This window comes from Bidens hawaiensis, unplaced genomic scaffold (genome assembly GCF_021521415.1).
Source record: "Bidens hawaiensis isolate Kalapana, Puna unplaced genomic scaffold, B.hawaiensis_p1.1 tig00003781_1, whole genome shotgun sequence".
Classification (NCBI taxonomy): domain Eukaryota; kingdom Viridiplantae; phylum Streptophyta; class Magnoliopsida; order Asterales; family Asteraceae; genus Bidens; species Bidens hawaiensis.
In genome coordinates this window covers 1659440-1678473 of record NW_027491218.1, presented here as the reverse complement: position 1 = coordinate 1678473, position 19034 = coordinate 1659440, and the positions used below count along the sequence as shown (strand labels likewise).

The following is a 19034-nucleotide window of genomic DNA, read 5'->3' as shown; positions in this document are numbered from 1 at the left end:
GAAACATGCTACTCCCGTGTTCTCGGAATCGAGGCCATCTCCCCAGGATCCCGTCGTGGTGTCCAACAACGACCTTCTGTCTCTGTACAGACGGTTACTGGAACAGATGGATCACCATAACAAGACTAACCAGATGCTCGTGAAGGAACAGGTGGATTTCAAGAAAGCCAAGAATCCGGCGGAAGAATTCACACCACTAGTCCCGAGATCTCTGGATTTCACTCCTCCAGGATCTTCAGGATTGGTGCGTCCGGAACCAACCATGGCGCACAACTTTGGATCCTCCTCTTTCCAGCATTCAGGGTCTGCGGGATTGCACTTCTCTGGATCCCAAAGATACTTGTATGCATCCTCTGCTGGGCCTCTTTAACATGCAGGATCCTCAGGATTGTCGCAATTGGGAGGACCCTCAGGATTGTTTCAATAGTCCGGATCCTCAGGATTGTTCCATCAGACGGGGTCCTTAGGTCTTTATCAGCAAGCAATATCCTCAGAATTATCGCAACAGTCTGGATCCTCAGGATTGTCCCTCAGGCGGGATCTTCAGGTCCTTATCAGCAGGCGGCGTCCTCGGGATTTGCTCAGGCTCAACAGCTCACATGATCCTCTGATGCGCACTAGGGAGACTTTATCCCGATGCAGGCTAACGCTTCGACCGCTCCGTTTACTACTCTTGGAAATACTATGTTTGGGAATACGAGCTACAACGCCCAGACTGTTCCTCAGAATATTAAACAGGGTAACTCTTTCAACACAATTCTATTTAATGCTAATCAAGGATTTTTGCAGGATGCAGGCATAAGTTCAAGTTTAGCCCGAGAATTACAGAAGCTTAAGGACATGATATCAAATGTTCCTGGTGTAATCCGTCCCATAGCTGAAGTTCCCACTGATAGTCACAGAATATCCCGATTTGTGCCATCAATTGGTGACGTACAGATCCCAAAACGGTTTCAAACCCCAAATATGAAACTATATGATGGTTCAACGGATCATGAGGAACACGTCGCACAATATCGAGAGCGTATGGAGATCAATCCAATCCCTATGGAAATCAAGGAAGCATGTCTTTGCAAAAGGTTTGGGTCTACCTTGACTAAAGCAGCCCATGAAATGGCTACTGAGTATCCCTCCTAACACTATCACTTCTTTTTCTCATTTAGTTAACATGTTTAATAACCAGTTTTCTTGCAGTAGAACTTTTGAGAAAATGACAGGTGATCTTTATAGGGTTACCTAAAATCCTGGCGAATCCTTGAGAGATTTTATTACCAGGTTTAGTAAGGAGTCGCTGGAGATTCCAAATCTAAACCCAGCTTCAGCAGTGGAAGCTCTTAAGTTGGGGTTAGAAAAAGACTCCTCTTTCTATGATGATCTTGTTATGACTCCATGCAGGTCATTAGATGAAGCAAGAAGCAGAGCTCTGAGATTTATCAGGCTAGAAGATGACAAGAAAAACTTTAAAAATATCGATATCCTGAAGTATGATCAGACGAACAGGAAAGCCGAATCCCCGAGAAAATCATATCGATCAAAACCTTACTATAAGCCTGATAACCCCAGGATTAATGCAGTAGATGATGAAGATGATGAAGAATATCCTAAGGTTTCTGAATATTGTTTTTCTGTTGATATTGGTGTATTAATGTGTGCCATGCAGAATTTAGGTGAGAAAGCCAGGTGGCCAAAGAAAATGAAAAAACAAGGAGCCTGGAAAGACAAATCAAAATGGTGTGCCTTCCATGAAGACTTTGGGCACTTGACTGATGATTGCATTGCACTCAGAAGGGAGATCAGCTATCTTCTCAGCAAGGGCCACTTGAAAGAGCTGCTTGGCAGGAAGAAGGGAAGAGAGAAAAATCCTGAAAAAGTTTCTGAAAAGTCGAATCCTCCACCAACGGATGCAAAAAACAATCATGTTCATATCCGGAGGATCTGACATCTGTGAAACCTCTTATTCTGCTGCAAAAAGAATTGTTGACCAAAGAAAGTTAGAGACGGTTTACAGACCAACAAAGACATCCTTTTTCACTCAAGAGATGACCATATCCTTCGATGAAAGCGATAGAGTCGATGTTCAGGATCCTCACCATGATAGTTTGGTAATAACTTTATATGTGGCTAACCATTATGTGCACATGATCCTCTTAGATGGCGGAAGCTCTGTCAACATTATTCAACTAGACGTACTGAAAAAGATGAATATTCCTGAAAATGAGATCGTCCCCAGTTCCTCAGTATTGGTTGGATTCGGTGGAGAAACTAAGAACAATATTGGGGAGATCAAGCTCCCAGTATATGTCGAAGGGGTAAATAAAATGCAAAAATTTTGTGTTATTGACTGTTTGTCTTGTTGCAATTTTTATTAGGCAGGCCCTGGATACATGACATGAGAGCAGTACCCTCCACTTATCACCAATGTGTGAAACTCCCAAGTCCGTGGGGAGTTATCAAAATCATCAGTGATCAACAAGACGCAAAGAATTGCTACACCTCTTCTATGAAGTGTACCACAAAATCCCAGCAGGCGTAGTAATTACAGAAGTCGGCACGAGACGTAATGGAGGCCAGGAAACAAGAAATTAAAGAAGTACCTCTTTATTCCAAGGATCCTGAAGTCAAAGTGCTGATAGGAACGAGCATTCCTGAAGATATTGAGTCGAATTTGCTTGATTTCCTCAAGCCAAGACTGTCAACATTTGCATGGAAACATGAAGATATGACAAGTATTTCCAAAGATATTATAACATATAAACTTGGAATTGATAATTCTTTCAGGCCAATCCATCAAAAGAGAAGAAAGTTTGCACCTGAAAGAAACATATTCATTCAAGAGGAAGTAGAAAGACTCTTGAAGGCAAATACGATTAGGGAAGTTCAATATCCCCGATGGTTAGAAAATGTGGTGGTTGTACAGAAAAAGAATGGCAAATGGAGAGTTTGTGTAGATTTCAGAGACTTGAATAAGGCTTGTTCTAAAGATCCATTCCCTCTACCACACATCGATTCGATGGTAGACGCTACAGCCGGCCACGAGATGCTGACATTTACGGACGCATCCTCAGGATTTCAGCAAATTCAGATGGAGCCCTCGGATCAAGATGATATGGCCTTCATGACTCCCACAGGTTTTATATTGCTATGCCCTTTGGACTTAGAAATTCAGGTGCGACCTATCAGATGTTAGTTAACATGATGTTCATAGAGCAACTGGGTGACACGATGGAGGTCTATATTGATAATATGGTGGTGAAGTCCAAGAAAGCTGAGGATCACCTCCAAGATTTCAAGACGGCATTTGATATCCTCGACTAATACAACATGAAGCTGAATCCCTCAAAATGCCATTTCGGAGTAAAGGCTGGCAAATTCTTGGGATACATGGTCACCAAAAGGGGGATAGAGGCGAGTCCGGAGCAGATACAAGCTATCCTGAATCTGAAATCCCCAGCATCAGTCAAGGATGTTCAAAGGCTAACTAGCAGGATAGCGCGGCTCAACAGATTCATATCCAAATCCTCAGAAAAGTGTAAAGAATTTTATGATATCCTGAGGATGAACAAGAAGTTCGAGTGGACCATTAAGCATGAGGAAGCTTTAGCATCCTTAAAAGCTTATCTTTCTTCTGCTCCTCTACTGGTAAAACCCGAGGAAGGTGAATCCCTATCTCTATATCTAGCTGTATCAAATAATGCTGTAAGTGCAGTTTTGGCTAAGGATCTCGAAAGACAACAACATCCCATCTATTATGTAAGTAAAAGTCTTTTGGATGCTGAAACCAGGTATTCTTATCTTGAAAAATTAATTTTAGCACTTATTATGTCATCTACCAAACTTAGACACTATTTTGAAACTCACCCTATATGTGTTAAAACTAATTGCCCTATTAAGTCTGTTTTGAGAAAACCAGAAATGCCAGGTAGAATGGAAAAATGGGCTGTGAAGCTGAGTGCATATGATATAACATATGAACCTAGGACTGCCATCAAATCTCAAGCATTAGCAAACTTTGTGGCTGATTTCACCAGTGAACTTAAAGAAAAAGCAGACTTGGAAGTCTAACAACTTGAAGAAACCAAAGATAAGTGGACTCTATACACTGATGGTGCTTCAAATGTTAGAGGAACAGGTCTCGGGATCCTGCTGAAATCGCCACAGGGGGACATTATACCTCAATCCATATCCTGCGGATTTCAAGCCACAAATAATGAGGCAGAATATGAAGCTTTGATAGCAGGATTTCAACTAGCAATCGACATGAAAATCAGGTTTATTCAAGTACATGTTGATTCATTATTATTAACTAATCATTTTAATGGTTCGTATACTGTTAGAGGAGAAAAACTAATGAAATATCTAGAGCTAGTCAAAAAACTAGCAAAGTGTTTCGAAATGTTTGATATTTCACAGGTACCTAGAGAAGAGAATGTTGAGGCAAATTCCCTAGCATATTTATCTTCATCCTTCAGGATACCGAAAGGTGTCAAGATTCCTATCATACATATCCTGCCCAACAATAGATGAGCAAGGCGTCAATGAAATATCAAAAGATGATGAAGATATGAGAGTCAAAAATCCTGAGGATGATGAAAATTCTTGGATTATCCCGATCAGGAGATATATTCATAATGGAGTTATCCCCAAGGATGAAAACCCAAGAGCTTTTCGCACAAAGGTAATCCCATATACTATAATGAATGATATATTATACAGAAAATCTCTTGCAGGACCATATCTTAGGTGTTTAGAGAAAGCAGAGGCTCAAGAAGTTCTTCAGGATATCCATGAAAGAGATTGTGGGAATCACACTGGGGGCAGAGCACTATTCTCCAAAATCCCGATGACAGGATACTTTTGGCCGACGATTAAGAGGGATGCTATGAATTATTCTCAGAAATGTGATGCATGCCAGAGACATAGCAACATTTTGCACCAGCCAGCGGAACCATTGTATCCTTTTATATCCCCTTGGCCTTTCATGAAGTGGGGAATGGATATTATGGGAAAACTACCAAGAGCTCTAGGAGGAAAAGTCTTTATGCTGGCTATGACAGATTATTTCCCAAAGTGGATTGAAGCGGAAGCCTTTGTTCAAGTCTGTAAGGCCCCGTTACCGGTAGCCCTACTTTCGTGTTGGATTTACTCATAAACGCAGTTCTAAATATCCGAGTTAATTAAAACATTCGCGGAATATATAAGCTTTCATAAAACATTTCATAACAAAACACGTCTTGTCTTAAAACATCATTTTGTCTTTCAAAATAAACGAAACATTAAACTTAAACGTCTTGAGTCTTCCGATGCCAGCCTCTTATTCAGTGCCACGTGTCTCCTCAAGCGAGCTGCCTCATCCTACTCACCTGCGTGCATACTAAAAGTCAGCTACGCTGAGTGAGTTCTAGTTAATCATACACTATACAATACACATAAACTTATATTCTTTCATTCATACTTTCATACCTTCATACTTTCTTTTGTATTAACTTACTTTCATATCTTATGTTATAAAGAGCATTACGCCCTACATTCCTCGAGTATTATTAGGGCTCGGTACCCTCCTTCCTCGAGTATTATTAGGGCTCGGTACCCTCCTTCCTCGAGTATTATTAGGGCTCGGTACCCTCTTTCCTCGAGTATTATTAGGGCTCGGTACCCTCTTTCCTCGAATATTAGTAGGGTTCGGTTCCCTAGTTCTCGAATATTAGTAGGGTTCGATTCCCTCTTCGTTTCCATACAACCATACATCATACCTCGAGTATTATTAGGGCCCGGTACCCTCTTCGTAACCATACAACCATCCTTTCCTTCTTTTATTAACTTTATCACATTCATACACATAAGCATACATATCATACTTACCTTATACTTAGCGTTACAACCTGACAGTACGTGCAATATCCGAAGATCGTTCACGTACCGTCAAGCCATCATTCATACATATCACATCATTCACATAAGGCATACACTTATCTCTTAGGATAAGCGTATTAACAAACATATCGAGTATGCACACAGCCCCGAAAACATAACACATAATTGGGGCTAGAAACTCACCTGAACACGGTTACGTTCACCGTTAATCGTAATCCCTTTCTTCAGTTGTGCACGGCTGACTGTATAACAAGTATACGTATCAATTAACTATCACTACTCATATCATCTTTCTAGTCTTAACTACTACCCACAACGAACGGGGGTCCGGGGGCAGCGCCCCTGGCAGCGGGGTCTAGGGGCGGCAGCCCCTAGCAGGGTCCAAGGGGCAGCCCCTAGCAGTAAAATTTTATTTACATTTACTGTCTTAACACATTTTCCATTAGGTTTTTAATTTATTTTCTAAGCGAACTTAACTTTAGGCGAAGTTAAACCTTAAGCGAACTTAGCTTTAGGCGAAGTTATCAGTTAGGCGAACTTGGCCTTAGGCGAAGTTATCAGTTAGGCGAACTTGGCCGTAGGCGAAGTTATCAATTAGGCGAACTTGGCCTTAGGCAAGTTATCAATTAGGCGAACTTGGCCTTAGGCGAAGTTACCAGTTAGGCGAACTTGGCCGCAGGCGAAGTTAAGCTTTGAAGGCGAAGTTAAGCTTTTGCAGGCTACGGGTTTGGTTTTTATCAAGCATTTTGGCGATTTTAATACCCTTGTTATGGTTCGACATCACCCCCTACGTTCCCTAACCGTTTTCGTTCGTATATATATCCCGTATATACTATAAAGCTTGGACCTTTAAGGTAAAAACGTTCAATACTACGTAAACTTTAAAGGTCAAGAACATACCTTTTATACGTTCGGTGTGGTCGCGGTTTGCTTGGTTATCTCGTATATTGAAGATCTAATAATGGTCGGCTTGATTCTTGGTCTCGGATGTCTCTCTCTCTCTCGGCCGAATATGGTGTAGTGTATGTGTGTGTTTTTGAGTGTGTAAAGATTATGATGGAAATGAAATGAGGGTTTAGGGTTTTAGGTTGGTTTAGGGGATATTTATATCCCTTAAAGCCCATGGACCTAAGGCCCATTCTCATTTAACCCATCTTAATTAATCTAAGTCCATGATCCGTTCTTTACTCGACATTAATTAATTAATAACGCGAAATCACTAAACGTAACTTTCTTTATTTAACATTATAAATTTTAGGATGTTACAAGGTCAGAGAGAAAGAAGTTATCTCATTCATCAAGCGCAATATCCTAACAAGATTTGGGATCCCGGCAGAGATAGTATGTGACAATGGCTCACAATTCATCGGCAAGAGAACAACTAACTTATGTGCCAGTTGGGGAATCAAGATGATCACGTCAACACCTGTCCATCTTCAGGCTAATGGACAGGCCGAATCAAGCAACAAAATTATCATCAATAACCTGAAGAAACAGTTGGGGCCTAAGAAAGGAAAGTGGGCCGAGGAACTACCTTTTGTTTTTTGGACAGATAGGACCACTTCAAAGAATGCTACTGGTCAGAATCCTTTCTCGTTAGTATTTGGGGCTGAAGCAGTCATCCCTACGGAGATGGTTATCCCTACAGCTAGAGTCAGTCATCAAAATCCCGAAGATAATACTCAAAGTCTACTTGAAGATCTGGATGCAGTAGAAGAACTCAAGGATTTAGCAAAGATCAGAATGGCGTCTTTTCAGCAGAAGATATCAATGTCCTACAACAAGAATATCAGAGTTTGAAGATTTCAAGAAGGGGATTTGATTCTCCGAAAGGCTTTTCAGAATACTACATACAAATCCTATAGATTGAAAGATTGCACCAAAGTGGGAAGGTCCTTACTTGATTGACTCAGAAGCAGGAAAGGGGGCATATAGATTGTCTACTCTGGAAGGTGACTTGCTACCAAGGGCTTGGAATGCTATACACCTCAAAAAATATATTATGTAAGACTTCTATCCCGAGAATAACTGTTGTATTAAGCAGCTAAGGTATGTATTCGAATTTATATTTTTATTCATTTTCAATATTATTATTCTTCAATCAAGATACTGACTTAAGCATCGGAGGGGTGTTAGCAAGGCTAACACCCACCCCTCACTTAGAGTTGACTGTTTTGTAGCCTGAAGATGTGAGGTATTCTCACATGGAATGAAGTTAATTTGGGCCTTGCCGCCAGTTTCTTTGGGCCCTGTCGCCAGATAAGGTATTATTCAATGCCTTCTAAGGTTTAAGGGGTTTTCACCTCTTCTTAAGATCGCCTGTAGCGCATGTTTATTTAGCCGTAGTTCGAGATGAGGGGCCAACACATGAAATATAGTGACTTGTTACCTCGTTATCCTCAGCTATTGGTTTGAATCTAAAGTTAACGGTAGATGTACCATCTTTAAGGGCCTTGTCGCCAGTTTATTCCTAAGGTTTAAGGGGTTTCACCTCTTCTAAGGGTCTTGTCGCCAGTTTATTCCTAAGGTTTAAGGAGTTTTCACCTCTTCTTATGGCCTTGTCGCCAGTTTGTTTAGGCCTTGTCGCCAGTTTATTGAGGCCTTGTCGCCAGAATTTCTGAAATTATTTTCAGGATAATGTTGATATTGCAGGCCTATCTGTGTATCCCTAGAATTAAAGAAACATTCTGGAAAATAAGGTTGAAGTAGTCTATACATTATCAGAGTTAGTCTCTATGTGATTCTGGTATGACTTCCTGTTTATGAATATTCTATATTACTTGTCTTATTTATATGATGAATTTTATGACTTGATATTGGTTTATTGACTAAAACTTAAGCTATTACTAAAGAATTTCATTTCTAACAAACTTAAATTTTTCTCTAAGAATAGAAACAGGGAAAGAGTACCAATATAAGTCATAAAAAGTTGTTATACACTAATATCATAATGCAGGAAAAGATGATTCGGGTTTCACTCAAAACAGAGCCCATCCACCCGAACCATCATATTGTTCAAAAACAGGAAATTAAAGTTAGTTTGGGCTTCGTCCTGAACCATGATCCCTCCACCCAAACTATGGTTCTAAGCATGTTATATTATCCTTACACAACCAAAATAAAAATTGTTCAAAACAACCACTGGAAACACATCAAAACAACCTAAAAACCAGGCCTAAACCTTATCACCTTCAACCTAATCGCCCTCCTTCTTCTCCGCATCCGCCGCCTCGTTAGAACCCGTCTCCTTCGTCCCCTCTGAAGTACTTGGAACCTCAGCTTCTTCCACCTTCTCACCCCTTAGCGTGTTTAGCCTTTTTGCCCAAGCAGCGGAATTCCAAGAATCCATCACATAACCTTTCGCCTTTACCTCCTCTGACATCTTGAGCATTGACTCCAGGATGCTTGTGACTGCAGAATTCTTGGCATCATCAATGAGCTCGGCCATCTCCAACTCAAAAGAAGCTTTAAGATCCACAATCTCTTTTTCCTTCTTTTTGTGAAGCTTGATTCCCGTGTCTACCGCATGTTGGAGTGCTGCAATCTTGCCTTCAGCTTCCTTCAGAGCCAATTCAGCATCATCTTGGAGCCTTTGTTGGTAATTCTCAATTCTCTGTTATCCTCAGGTTAACATAAACTTTTTTGCAGGATATTATTTTCAGGATATACAAAGAAACTTACTGTTCTAAGAGGATTGGCAAGAGCTTGCAGTTTCTCCCCAATTTCAGCAGTAGTCATACCAGTAAAGGGTTCAGTTTCGGCTGAGGTGCTGGCTTTCCTTTTCTTTTGAGCGGCGCTCTTTTGGCGAGTAGTAGGAATCCTTGGCTTTGTGGAAGGAGTCTTGGATTGCTCTTGCTTCACCATGGTCTTATCTTCAATAAAGTCATCCAAGTCGATCAAGCTGAAGGAAGATTTTGGTTTTGGCATCTCTGTACAATAATTTCTCAAGTTACTTTCAAGAAGGCAAAATCCTGAGAAACTCATAAATACCCAAAATACTTACCAGAAGACATACTTTCAGCAGATTTCGCGGCAGTCGTGCTAGTTTCCCCTATTTCCTCTTCAAACCGAAATTCCCTGTCTTGTGCCGGAATTTTGAACAACGCCTAGCCTTCGATTTGTGTCTTTCCTGTATCTCACCAAATCTTCAAACACAACTGCAAAAAAGAAGGCGTATTAATACAAAATGTTTGGAAAAAGAAATTCTATCCTAAGGATTTCCTACCCTTGTGAACCCATTTAACCGGCAAATCTACTCCATCAGGAATTGAGTCCCGACGCACAAAGAAGAATTTCTTCTTCCAATCATGGTCGTTACCAGACACTTTGGGGACCATGTAGTGACGGCTAGTTTTAGACTGAAGGTAGTAACGGTGAGATCCATGTGTACGAAGGTTGTAAGTGGCGGCTATCTCAGGTATACCTATGGACAGTTCATGGGTTCTATTCAAGCGATCTACTGTAGCTAAGACTCTCCACACCATTGGCATGACTTGGGAGTAAGAGAACCCGGTAATATCGAAGAACTCCTTAATGAGCGGAGAGAATGGATACGAAAGGCCGATTGAAAAGGGCTAATAGAAGAAGAAAACCCTGGTTTTGGATGAAAAGTCAGCTTTGACTTTGGGGTCGAAAGGTCTAATGACGGCCTCAGCGGGTAACAGGCCGGAGTCTTTTAGAAAACTAATGTCAAGATCTTTGAAAAGACACTGATTTTCATCAGTAGCGGGGATATGTCCCTGATCGATGAAATCTCCAGAAGGTACAAATGAATAAGGGTTTGGCGATCGAGGGTTGCTTCTCCTCATTATTATTCGAATTAGAAGAAAAGTTTCAGAAAATTAAGAAAACAAGAGAGAGAGACTGACCTGGATAACGAAGCGAAGAAGAAGAGTATAATGAATTAAAAATGTGATTGAGGGTTAATTATAAGCCAGAAAGACGGTTATAGGGTTTCCTCAATCCGCGTGCACGTCCTTTCAAGTAGCAGAAGATATTATTATTTTTGAAATTTAAAATTTTTACAGCTGTCACGCGCTAACTGTAAAAATTGGGGGCAATTGTTGGGTGCAGAATTTTCTATCCTCGGGATTGATCATGATTGGAGGATTTCAACTCATCCTGCCGGTGCAAGTATTCTGTGGATGATATTTGACTAATTCAACTGTCCTATATTATTTATGTTTTTTTTGCAGATAAGACCACGTGATTAATGTGCTTATAAGAACGTGGGCTTGCAATGGATAATATTTGAACTTCGTCAACTTGAACGTGGGCGGCAACGGATCATGGGAGACTTAGTCTAGGGTTTCCGGATTATTTGGAATTTCTGTTGTACTCTTTGCTTATTTAAATGAGTTGATTAAGATCGATTAAGAACACACACTACACTAGTTTAGCTACTAGCACTCATTGTATCACTTAGCACACGATCGTTTATCAACTCCACCACTTGTAACCACCTTTTTGTTATTAATAAAATTGACGGTGATAGTTTTCACCGTCCGGGGGTTTTTTGTGCCGAAGATTCTCACAATCAAGGGTTTTTTCCCTCATAATCAAATCATTGTGTTCACTCTTTTTTCGTTCAAGCACTCTACCTCACGTACTAATTTGATCAAAAGTTACTTTGTTAATTTTTGACCGAAACAATGTTATAATAAATAATAAATATATATATTCTCTACTTCAGTCATGGAAGTAGCTTGATCATGTTGATAATTTTAAGGGTTTAACAATAGCTAAATTTCTCAAGTGTTTTGTTTAAGTTACTCCCAAGAGATTTTCCAGTTTAGTCAACAAACTTTCACTATGTTACAATTTTATTAATTTATTTTTATAAATATTATTTCAAAAAAGAAAGTAGTAATCTTAACAAAACATATATGAATGTTGGTTAATGTTTGTTAATTATTATTTTTTATTTTGTTTAGCTTAAAGTAGGAGGTAATATCGACGAAAATATGCGCAAAAATAACCAAATAAACAAATAAATATTACTCCAAATTGGAAAATGATTTTATAAATAAATATATGTGCATATAAGAACTTGTTGCAACATAATATACAAATTAACTTTATGGGCTAAACCCGAACAACCTCGGACCTATCTTCAACAATGGCTCTAAACAACTCGGGTGAAACTTCCTAGCAAATAAAAAGCAAATCAAGCTATTACCACCATTATACGTACAATTAGACTCATATCTAACTCTGTTTAGAAACGTTTCTGTAATATTTACTTTTCTGAAGGTCTCTGGATGGGACCTGTGACTAGACCAGTCAGTCCATGTGACAGTCCTATTTGTAGTCAAATCTGGACGAACCTTATTTACCAGTGTAGGTAAGTAATGTTCATCCATATAACAAGGTGGAAAACAATGGTTCTGAAATAAATTATAATATAAGTTATCAGATATTATTTCAACCGCGAGTTCTTTGTTGATTTCAAACCATTGTGAGCCTTTCCGCCAATCTTCCAACGTTATTGTGGGACCCATTCGCTTGTTGTATCTCCCACGACCGATCTTAGTTGGATCGTCAAACAAACTAAGGAAACTTTGGTTGGCATTGATCAGGTAGTTATAGATGGTTGTGAAATTGAACAAAGGAATACATGTTTCTGATAGTAGTATGAATCTTTGATTGGAGAAGTCGAGTAGCGCGTTTGTTAGAAGTCGTCTCTCGGCATCAATCATGGTTGATTTACCCCATTGAAAATGCTGTAGAAAACACGGAAAACATTACATTGACCGCGGTCATTATATATTAGCAATCTAAAATTGGTCACGAAGTTAAGGATCTATATACAACTTATCATTATTGGTTGTAAAGTTAAGGAATGAATAAGCAACTAATTTACAACTGATTTAAGTTTGTTGTGAATTTTTAAAAAAACAAGTTAAAAATGTATAAAAATCCATCACAATATGTGAGAAAAGTTGATATAAAGTATAATAACAATAGTTAACAATTTTCTTGAAAAGTTATAAACACAGGAGCAAACTATGTAAAGAAACTGGTAAAAAGGTAAATAAAATTAATAAAAATAAATAAAATGGTTGTAAATCATTCAAAATATATGTAATAACAAATACCTAAAAATTGAATTAAATAGTTGTAAAGTTTATATATAAAAAAGTAGATAACTATGTAATTGTACTAGTTTAAAAATCGATCATAAAAGGTTTCAGCTTCAAAATTGAACGCATATTTAACGACGATATTGTCAATCACTAAATCAGTCACAATAGTTGTTGCAAAACATATCAATGACGGAGAATTTTCCAACTGAAAATATCAGGTAAAACTGTCTTTTAGCGACTAATTTACGACCCTTTTGCTTACAACAAACATATTTTTTATGAGTGTATTCTATTAACTAATTTAGAAAAGAAACTAATACTATTAAATAAATTTTTTTGCGCATCAAACCTTGCTTGGAATTCTTCGTTTATAAAACGCTGACGAATTTGGAAGTTCATAGTTGAAATCTAGAGATGTATGAATATAAATTGAGAAAAGACCTTCATGCCCTTTAAAGAACCTTTGCCAAAATGGACCCAAGGGCAAACTACCCCTTGTCAAAAACATGAAGGCTACTTTACTTTGATCCTCTACAAATCGCGGGACCCTCGTGGCCTTTTCCATGAGCTCGGCGTCACTCATTGCGTGCCAGATATCCACAATACCGGTCGAATCAGTAAATTCTACATTCAGGTGATTTGGTAAAGAAGAAGGTGAAGATGTTGAACATTTATGACACAACGTGACTGCGGTGACAGAAGGGAAATACAAATCATGTGGGACTACAATCGTTTTGTAATAATCAACGACAAATGTGCCGAGAACAAACACGATCATTGACATGACCACACACATGGTTATGGTTGAGGTTATATGGATGTAGCCTTCATTGATCCATTGTTTTGCATTAGCCTTGGCATGCATTTTGAAATGTTTGTAGAGTTTTAATTGGTAATATTAAATGTTTTATAGTATGAATTAGCTAACAGAATTGATAAAAGTACAATACAAGTACCTTTTTTTTGGCTTGTAGGAATAGTGTTATAACTATATACACGAAAGCTTCATACAAATGTTATTGTTGTCATGATTAATCTTGTTTCTTTAACCGTAGCTCGGATTACCCCTCAACTTTGTCATCGAAGCTTCAAATTAGTATAATTTTTTTTCTTCTTCGCCGTTTTATGTATTAGGTACTCTAGATCCAAAATATATTTTTAAGATGCCTTTGAAATTTCTTCTAGTTCCGTCAATGGCTAATGATGATCTAGACAAAACTAGAATTATGGGTTTGACCCGTATGAAATTATACGTCTGATTTCTTAAGTCGGTTGCCCAAACTAAAGAAACAAGTTGTTACAGCACATCTCATTGTAATTGAACATCGGTATGAAACTAACAATAAAATCTCTATCATTGAGATGCAACACAACTCAATGAAATAGATTAGGTTAAAACGTCGTATTCTCATACAATTTTTAATGGCATAAAAAACTATAGGTCTTTACAATCTTTATCCTGGGCCGTCTCCGAGAATACACTAAAATTTCGGGGCTCGGAATGATCATATTAAAGGGCTTTGAAATCATAACTTTTTAATTTATGTGATAAATAATTCAACAATTTTACTAATTTGATTGAATTTTTAAAACCCAAAACAAATCAAAATCAAAATCAAAGCAAATGATAATAATAATAATAATAAGTTACCATAATAGCCAATATAAAACACAAAGGAATTTTTCTTTTTCATACAAAAAACCCATCAATTTGAACTCATGATCTTTGATTCTATAGACCGACATTATAGCAATTGCATCAAAAGTCATTTTGTAGACTTATGTTTCAAAACAATATTATATATAAAGTACATATTATTATTTTTTAATAGTTACGAGTCTCTTAAGAAAATGGGCATGGAGCATTCGACCTCCCTGACCTTCTTTTGAGCCGGCTCTACCTTTATCTATTAAAATAAAATAAGTATAGATTTCATTGAGAAATCATATCTCAAAGTTGACCTCTCCAAGCATGCCACAATCAAAAATACTATGGACACTTTGGACAAACTCATCATTTCTGAAGAAGTATATTTATAACATATAATATAATAATAACATGTCAATATGTTACATAAACATTAGATTATATGATATAATAAATAGCTTGATCATGTTGATAATTTTAAGGGTTTAACAATAGCTAAATTTCTCAAAGTGTTTTGTTTAAGTACTCCCAAGAGATTATCCAGTTTAGTCAACAAACTTTCACTATGTTACAATTTTGTGAATGAATTTTTTTTATAAAATATTATTTCAAAATAAAAATTCAGTAATCTTAACAAAACATATATGAATGCTGGTTAATGTTAATTTTTTTTCTTTTGTTTAGCTTAAAGTAGGAGGTAATGTTGACGAAAAAAATGCTAAAATAACCAATATTCTATAATTGTTCAATGAAATCGGTATCTTAAAAATCCATGCATTTGTAATTAAATTTGTATGAACTGATAAAAGTACAAAACAAGTGCTTTTTCTTGGTATGTAGGAATGGTGTGATTACTACACATGATGTAACATGAAACTTTCACGCAAATCTTAATGTTACTATGATTAATCTTGTTTCTTTAACCTTAATATATGTAATGTATGATATAAGATTAATGTGTCACAATGATCATTCATTATACAAAAAGTTGTTAGCATAACCGTCATCCTTAATTTCTTATCAACTTACTATCATTCATAAGCTAAGTAATGCATGTGAACCTTTAAAGAGTAACGTTGTGGTACACACTTTTAGTATTTACATCAAGCTGAATTTAACCGAAAACTGAAAAAAAATTCGATTGATAGAAAACCGAATTCCCATAAATCGATTAACAGAAAACCGCGAAAATTGGTTAAAGTTTTATTTTTTTTGTGTGTGCCGTAGTCCGTAAATCAACCGATACCAAATCTAATAGTTCATTTTTCATATATTTCTAGCTTTTATACCTCTATTTTCATATATTTATGATTTTGATACATTCGTTTCATGTACATGTCATGTTTTATAACTATATTTCATGTATTTATATGCATCTATTTCATGTATTACTAAGCAAAAGAGTTGGTTTCGTCATTATGCTAAGCTTAAATTTTTAGCCAAGGTTAGTTTTGGTTTATAAACAATCTATTAACCGAAACCAAACCGACAAAAAACCGATATACTAACCGAAATAACCAAACCGGTTTCGATTATAGGTTTTCCAAAAACCGATTATCGATTACCGTTGCAGTTATGTTTAAAAACATAAACGAACCGATGTTTGCTCCCCTCTAGTTGGGGTTCTCCGTGATCCTTTGGGGTAAAAGTACGGTTTGCATACATCCACGATCCATTGATCCTACTGGGTATGGTTTCATTGTTGTATTTCTCTCCTATAATCTCTTAGAAAGCTTGTAAGTGGTCGGATACTTTATCTTAACTAAGAATTCGACCGACTTCCATGATTATAAATCTATTTCAAATTCGAATAGTCTAGTTAGATATTCAAGTAAAACTCCGATGCTTTTGAATTTTCACACTTACTGGCTCAGAGCCCCTTAATCATTCAGACCTCTTAATGAATTAGCACTTTCCAGACAGCTCCTTAGTTCTTTACTTCAAGATAAACACCATGTTATCCTTTTAAATCAAAAGTTTTGGATTTGAAACTATAAACAACCATAATGAATTTAGTAATTTACATAACGTTACGTAGGGGGTGTTTGGCTGAGCTTTTTAAAACTGCTTATTTGTTTATTTGCTTTTTGAGAAGCAAAAACAATTATGAAAAGCTTCAATTACAAGCTTTTCCTGAAGCATGTCAAACAACTTTTACTTTTCAAAATCAAATAAGCAGTTTTTAAAAGCTCACCTAAACACAGCCTAGTTCATTTATGAATCAATTGCGACTAATCAATATTAGGTTCAAAATTCAACGTGTTTCACGTCTTCAGGTTGTCGGTTGTGCCATAAGGGCCAACCTAGTTTCAAGGACGACGGAGTCATAACATTACTTTCCATGACCTGCTGGAATCGATTAAGTAGCTCTACAATCTTAAGTACAAAGAATCCAGATTTGTATCCGAATACGAATTATCCGAAATATCGGATATCCGAATTTTTGGATTCAAATAGTGATTTTGAAATTTTCAGATAGTTCGGATATCCGAAATCCGAACTATCCAGAATATTTTTTAATTATTCAATAATAAGTATTATTTATAAATTTTGGATAATTTTTGGATATTTTGCATACTTCGGATAAACTTTTGGACTTTTCGGACAAATTTTCAGATATTTCGGATATCCAAAATATTTTTATAAGTTCTTATTTAAAGTTTTTTATAACAATTATTTTTTTCGGACTTTTCGGTTATCCGGTTCACCATCCGACCGTATATTCGAAATTTTGGATATCTGAAATTTCGAATTCAGATTCGGATTGTAAAAATCACTATCCGAAAGGTCTAGATATCTGAAGTTTGGATATTCAAAAGTCCAGATATCCGAATTTAAACACCCCTAGCATGAAGTAGTCCTTAACACAACATGATCTACCATGAAAATAGCTTTATCGTGTTTGTTCATAGCCACAATTGCATATTTTTTAACAGAAGTTATGTTGCGCCTACATATGTCAAAAAGATCACCCATAACAACAAAATCGTGTTGGTACTCAAACTTCGAGAGCTCTCTAAAATTACTGCATGTTCCCTATTTGAATCCAAACATACCTTACGACAAACAAAGCATACCTCCTCTCTCTCATCTCGTAAAGTTTTCTTACAGCTACATTAACATTATCTATATATAATTGGAAACCTAAATTACTATAGTAACATATTGTTAGGATTAGTGAAGGCCTTTGGGCTGGGTTCGTTGGTTGACAATTAGAAGATAAAGGGGGCGGCCCGTTTAATTATGGAGGATGGCCCGTTTGGAGTTTTCTTGGTCCCTAAGCCATTTAACCTAATTGTTCTCTATATATACCATTGTAATGTATTGTAATCTTTTGTACCGCGCTTAATAAAAATACCCTAGTTGCAGCCCGTGGACGTAGGTCGCCTTGACCGAACCACGTAAAATCTCGTGTCTCTTATTTATTGCTTTCGTTTGTGCGTGTGTGTTGGTGTTTCCGCTGCGTACCGACTCTGTTTAATACCTAACAAGTGGCATCAGAGCTGAAGGTTTGTTGAACACACGGTGCACTGAGACGGAAGAATTATTTCCGGTTTGTAAGTCTTATTCGTAAAACCCTTGGAAGTTTTTTTTTGGGTTTGGTGTGGCTCGAACATCAAGGAGAGGTTCCTTTTGGTTAATTAAATTGCTGGTCAAAGGAGGTGGTAAAAATTCCCTTTTTTTGTTCTTTTGTTTTGTCGTGACTTGCACCAAAAGAAAAGAAAGTTGTTCGTCCTTTATTGCAATTAGGTTTGACTTTGTTTTAAAAAGGAAACTCTTTGGTGTGCCGCTATTCTGCATTATATTGTGACTGTTAAACAAAGAAGAAGCATTGCCGGCTGCTTCTTGTTGCCGAACTAGAATCGAAGGTCGTTCACCGGAAACCGTTGTCTATAGCCTCTATTTCAACTACTAATCAGGAGAAATCAGGTTTAATCGTTTCTTGGTCTTTTCACACCCCGACCAAAGGCGGCGGAACATGCCGAGGTGTAACGATTGCCCATAAGCGCATGACACTATTTAAAGCGACAATATTTAACAAACTCATTTCATTTCACAACATCGAAAATGTAACATGACCAAATATTCATAAGTCAAATACAACAAAATATAGCAAAATATAGAAAATCAAATATTGTTCATTTTTGCTAATATCCTAATGGTATTTGTGTCATTTTCTTCACCGAACTCCATAATCAGCTTAGATGCAAACCTGTAACATTTCATAAAATAATGTTGTCAACACAAAGGTTGGTGAGCAATTCATAAGTTTGAACAATAGATATATAGTATGAAAAGCCACAAAACTATTATACAAAACCATAAATAATAGCTATAAACTTGGATAAATTGACAATCGATAATAGAATTACGTTAGCGCCACCTAGCTACAAGGGATTGCTAAGTAGTCTAGGATTTAATAGAATATC

General features: G+C 37.2%; 1 protein-coding gene across 1 annotated transcript; it reads right to left on the bottom strand.

Moving 5' to 3' along the window:
- Positions 1 to 11948: 11948 nt before the first annotated feature.
- LOC143624415 (glycosyltransferase BC10-like) lies at positions 11949 to 13872 on the bottom strand. The gene is made up of 2 exons (XM_077095078.1): positions 13306 to 13872; positions 11949 to 12593 (listed from the first exon to the last, which is right to left on the bottom strand). Exons 1-2 carry the CDS (start codon positions 13819 to 13821, stop codon positions 11949 to 11951), a joined length of 1161 nt encoding a protein of 386 aa, XP_076951193.1. The 5' UTR covers positions 13822 to 13872.
- Positions 13873 to 19034: the final 5162 nt, after the last annotated feature.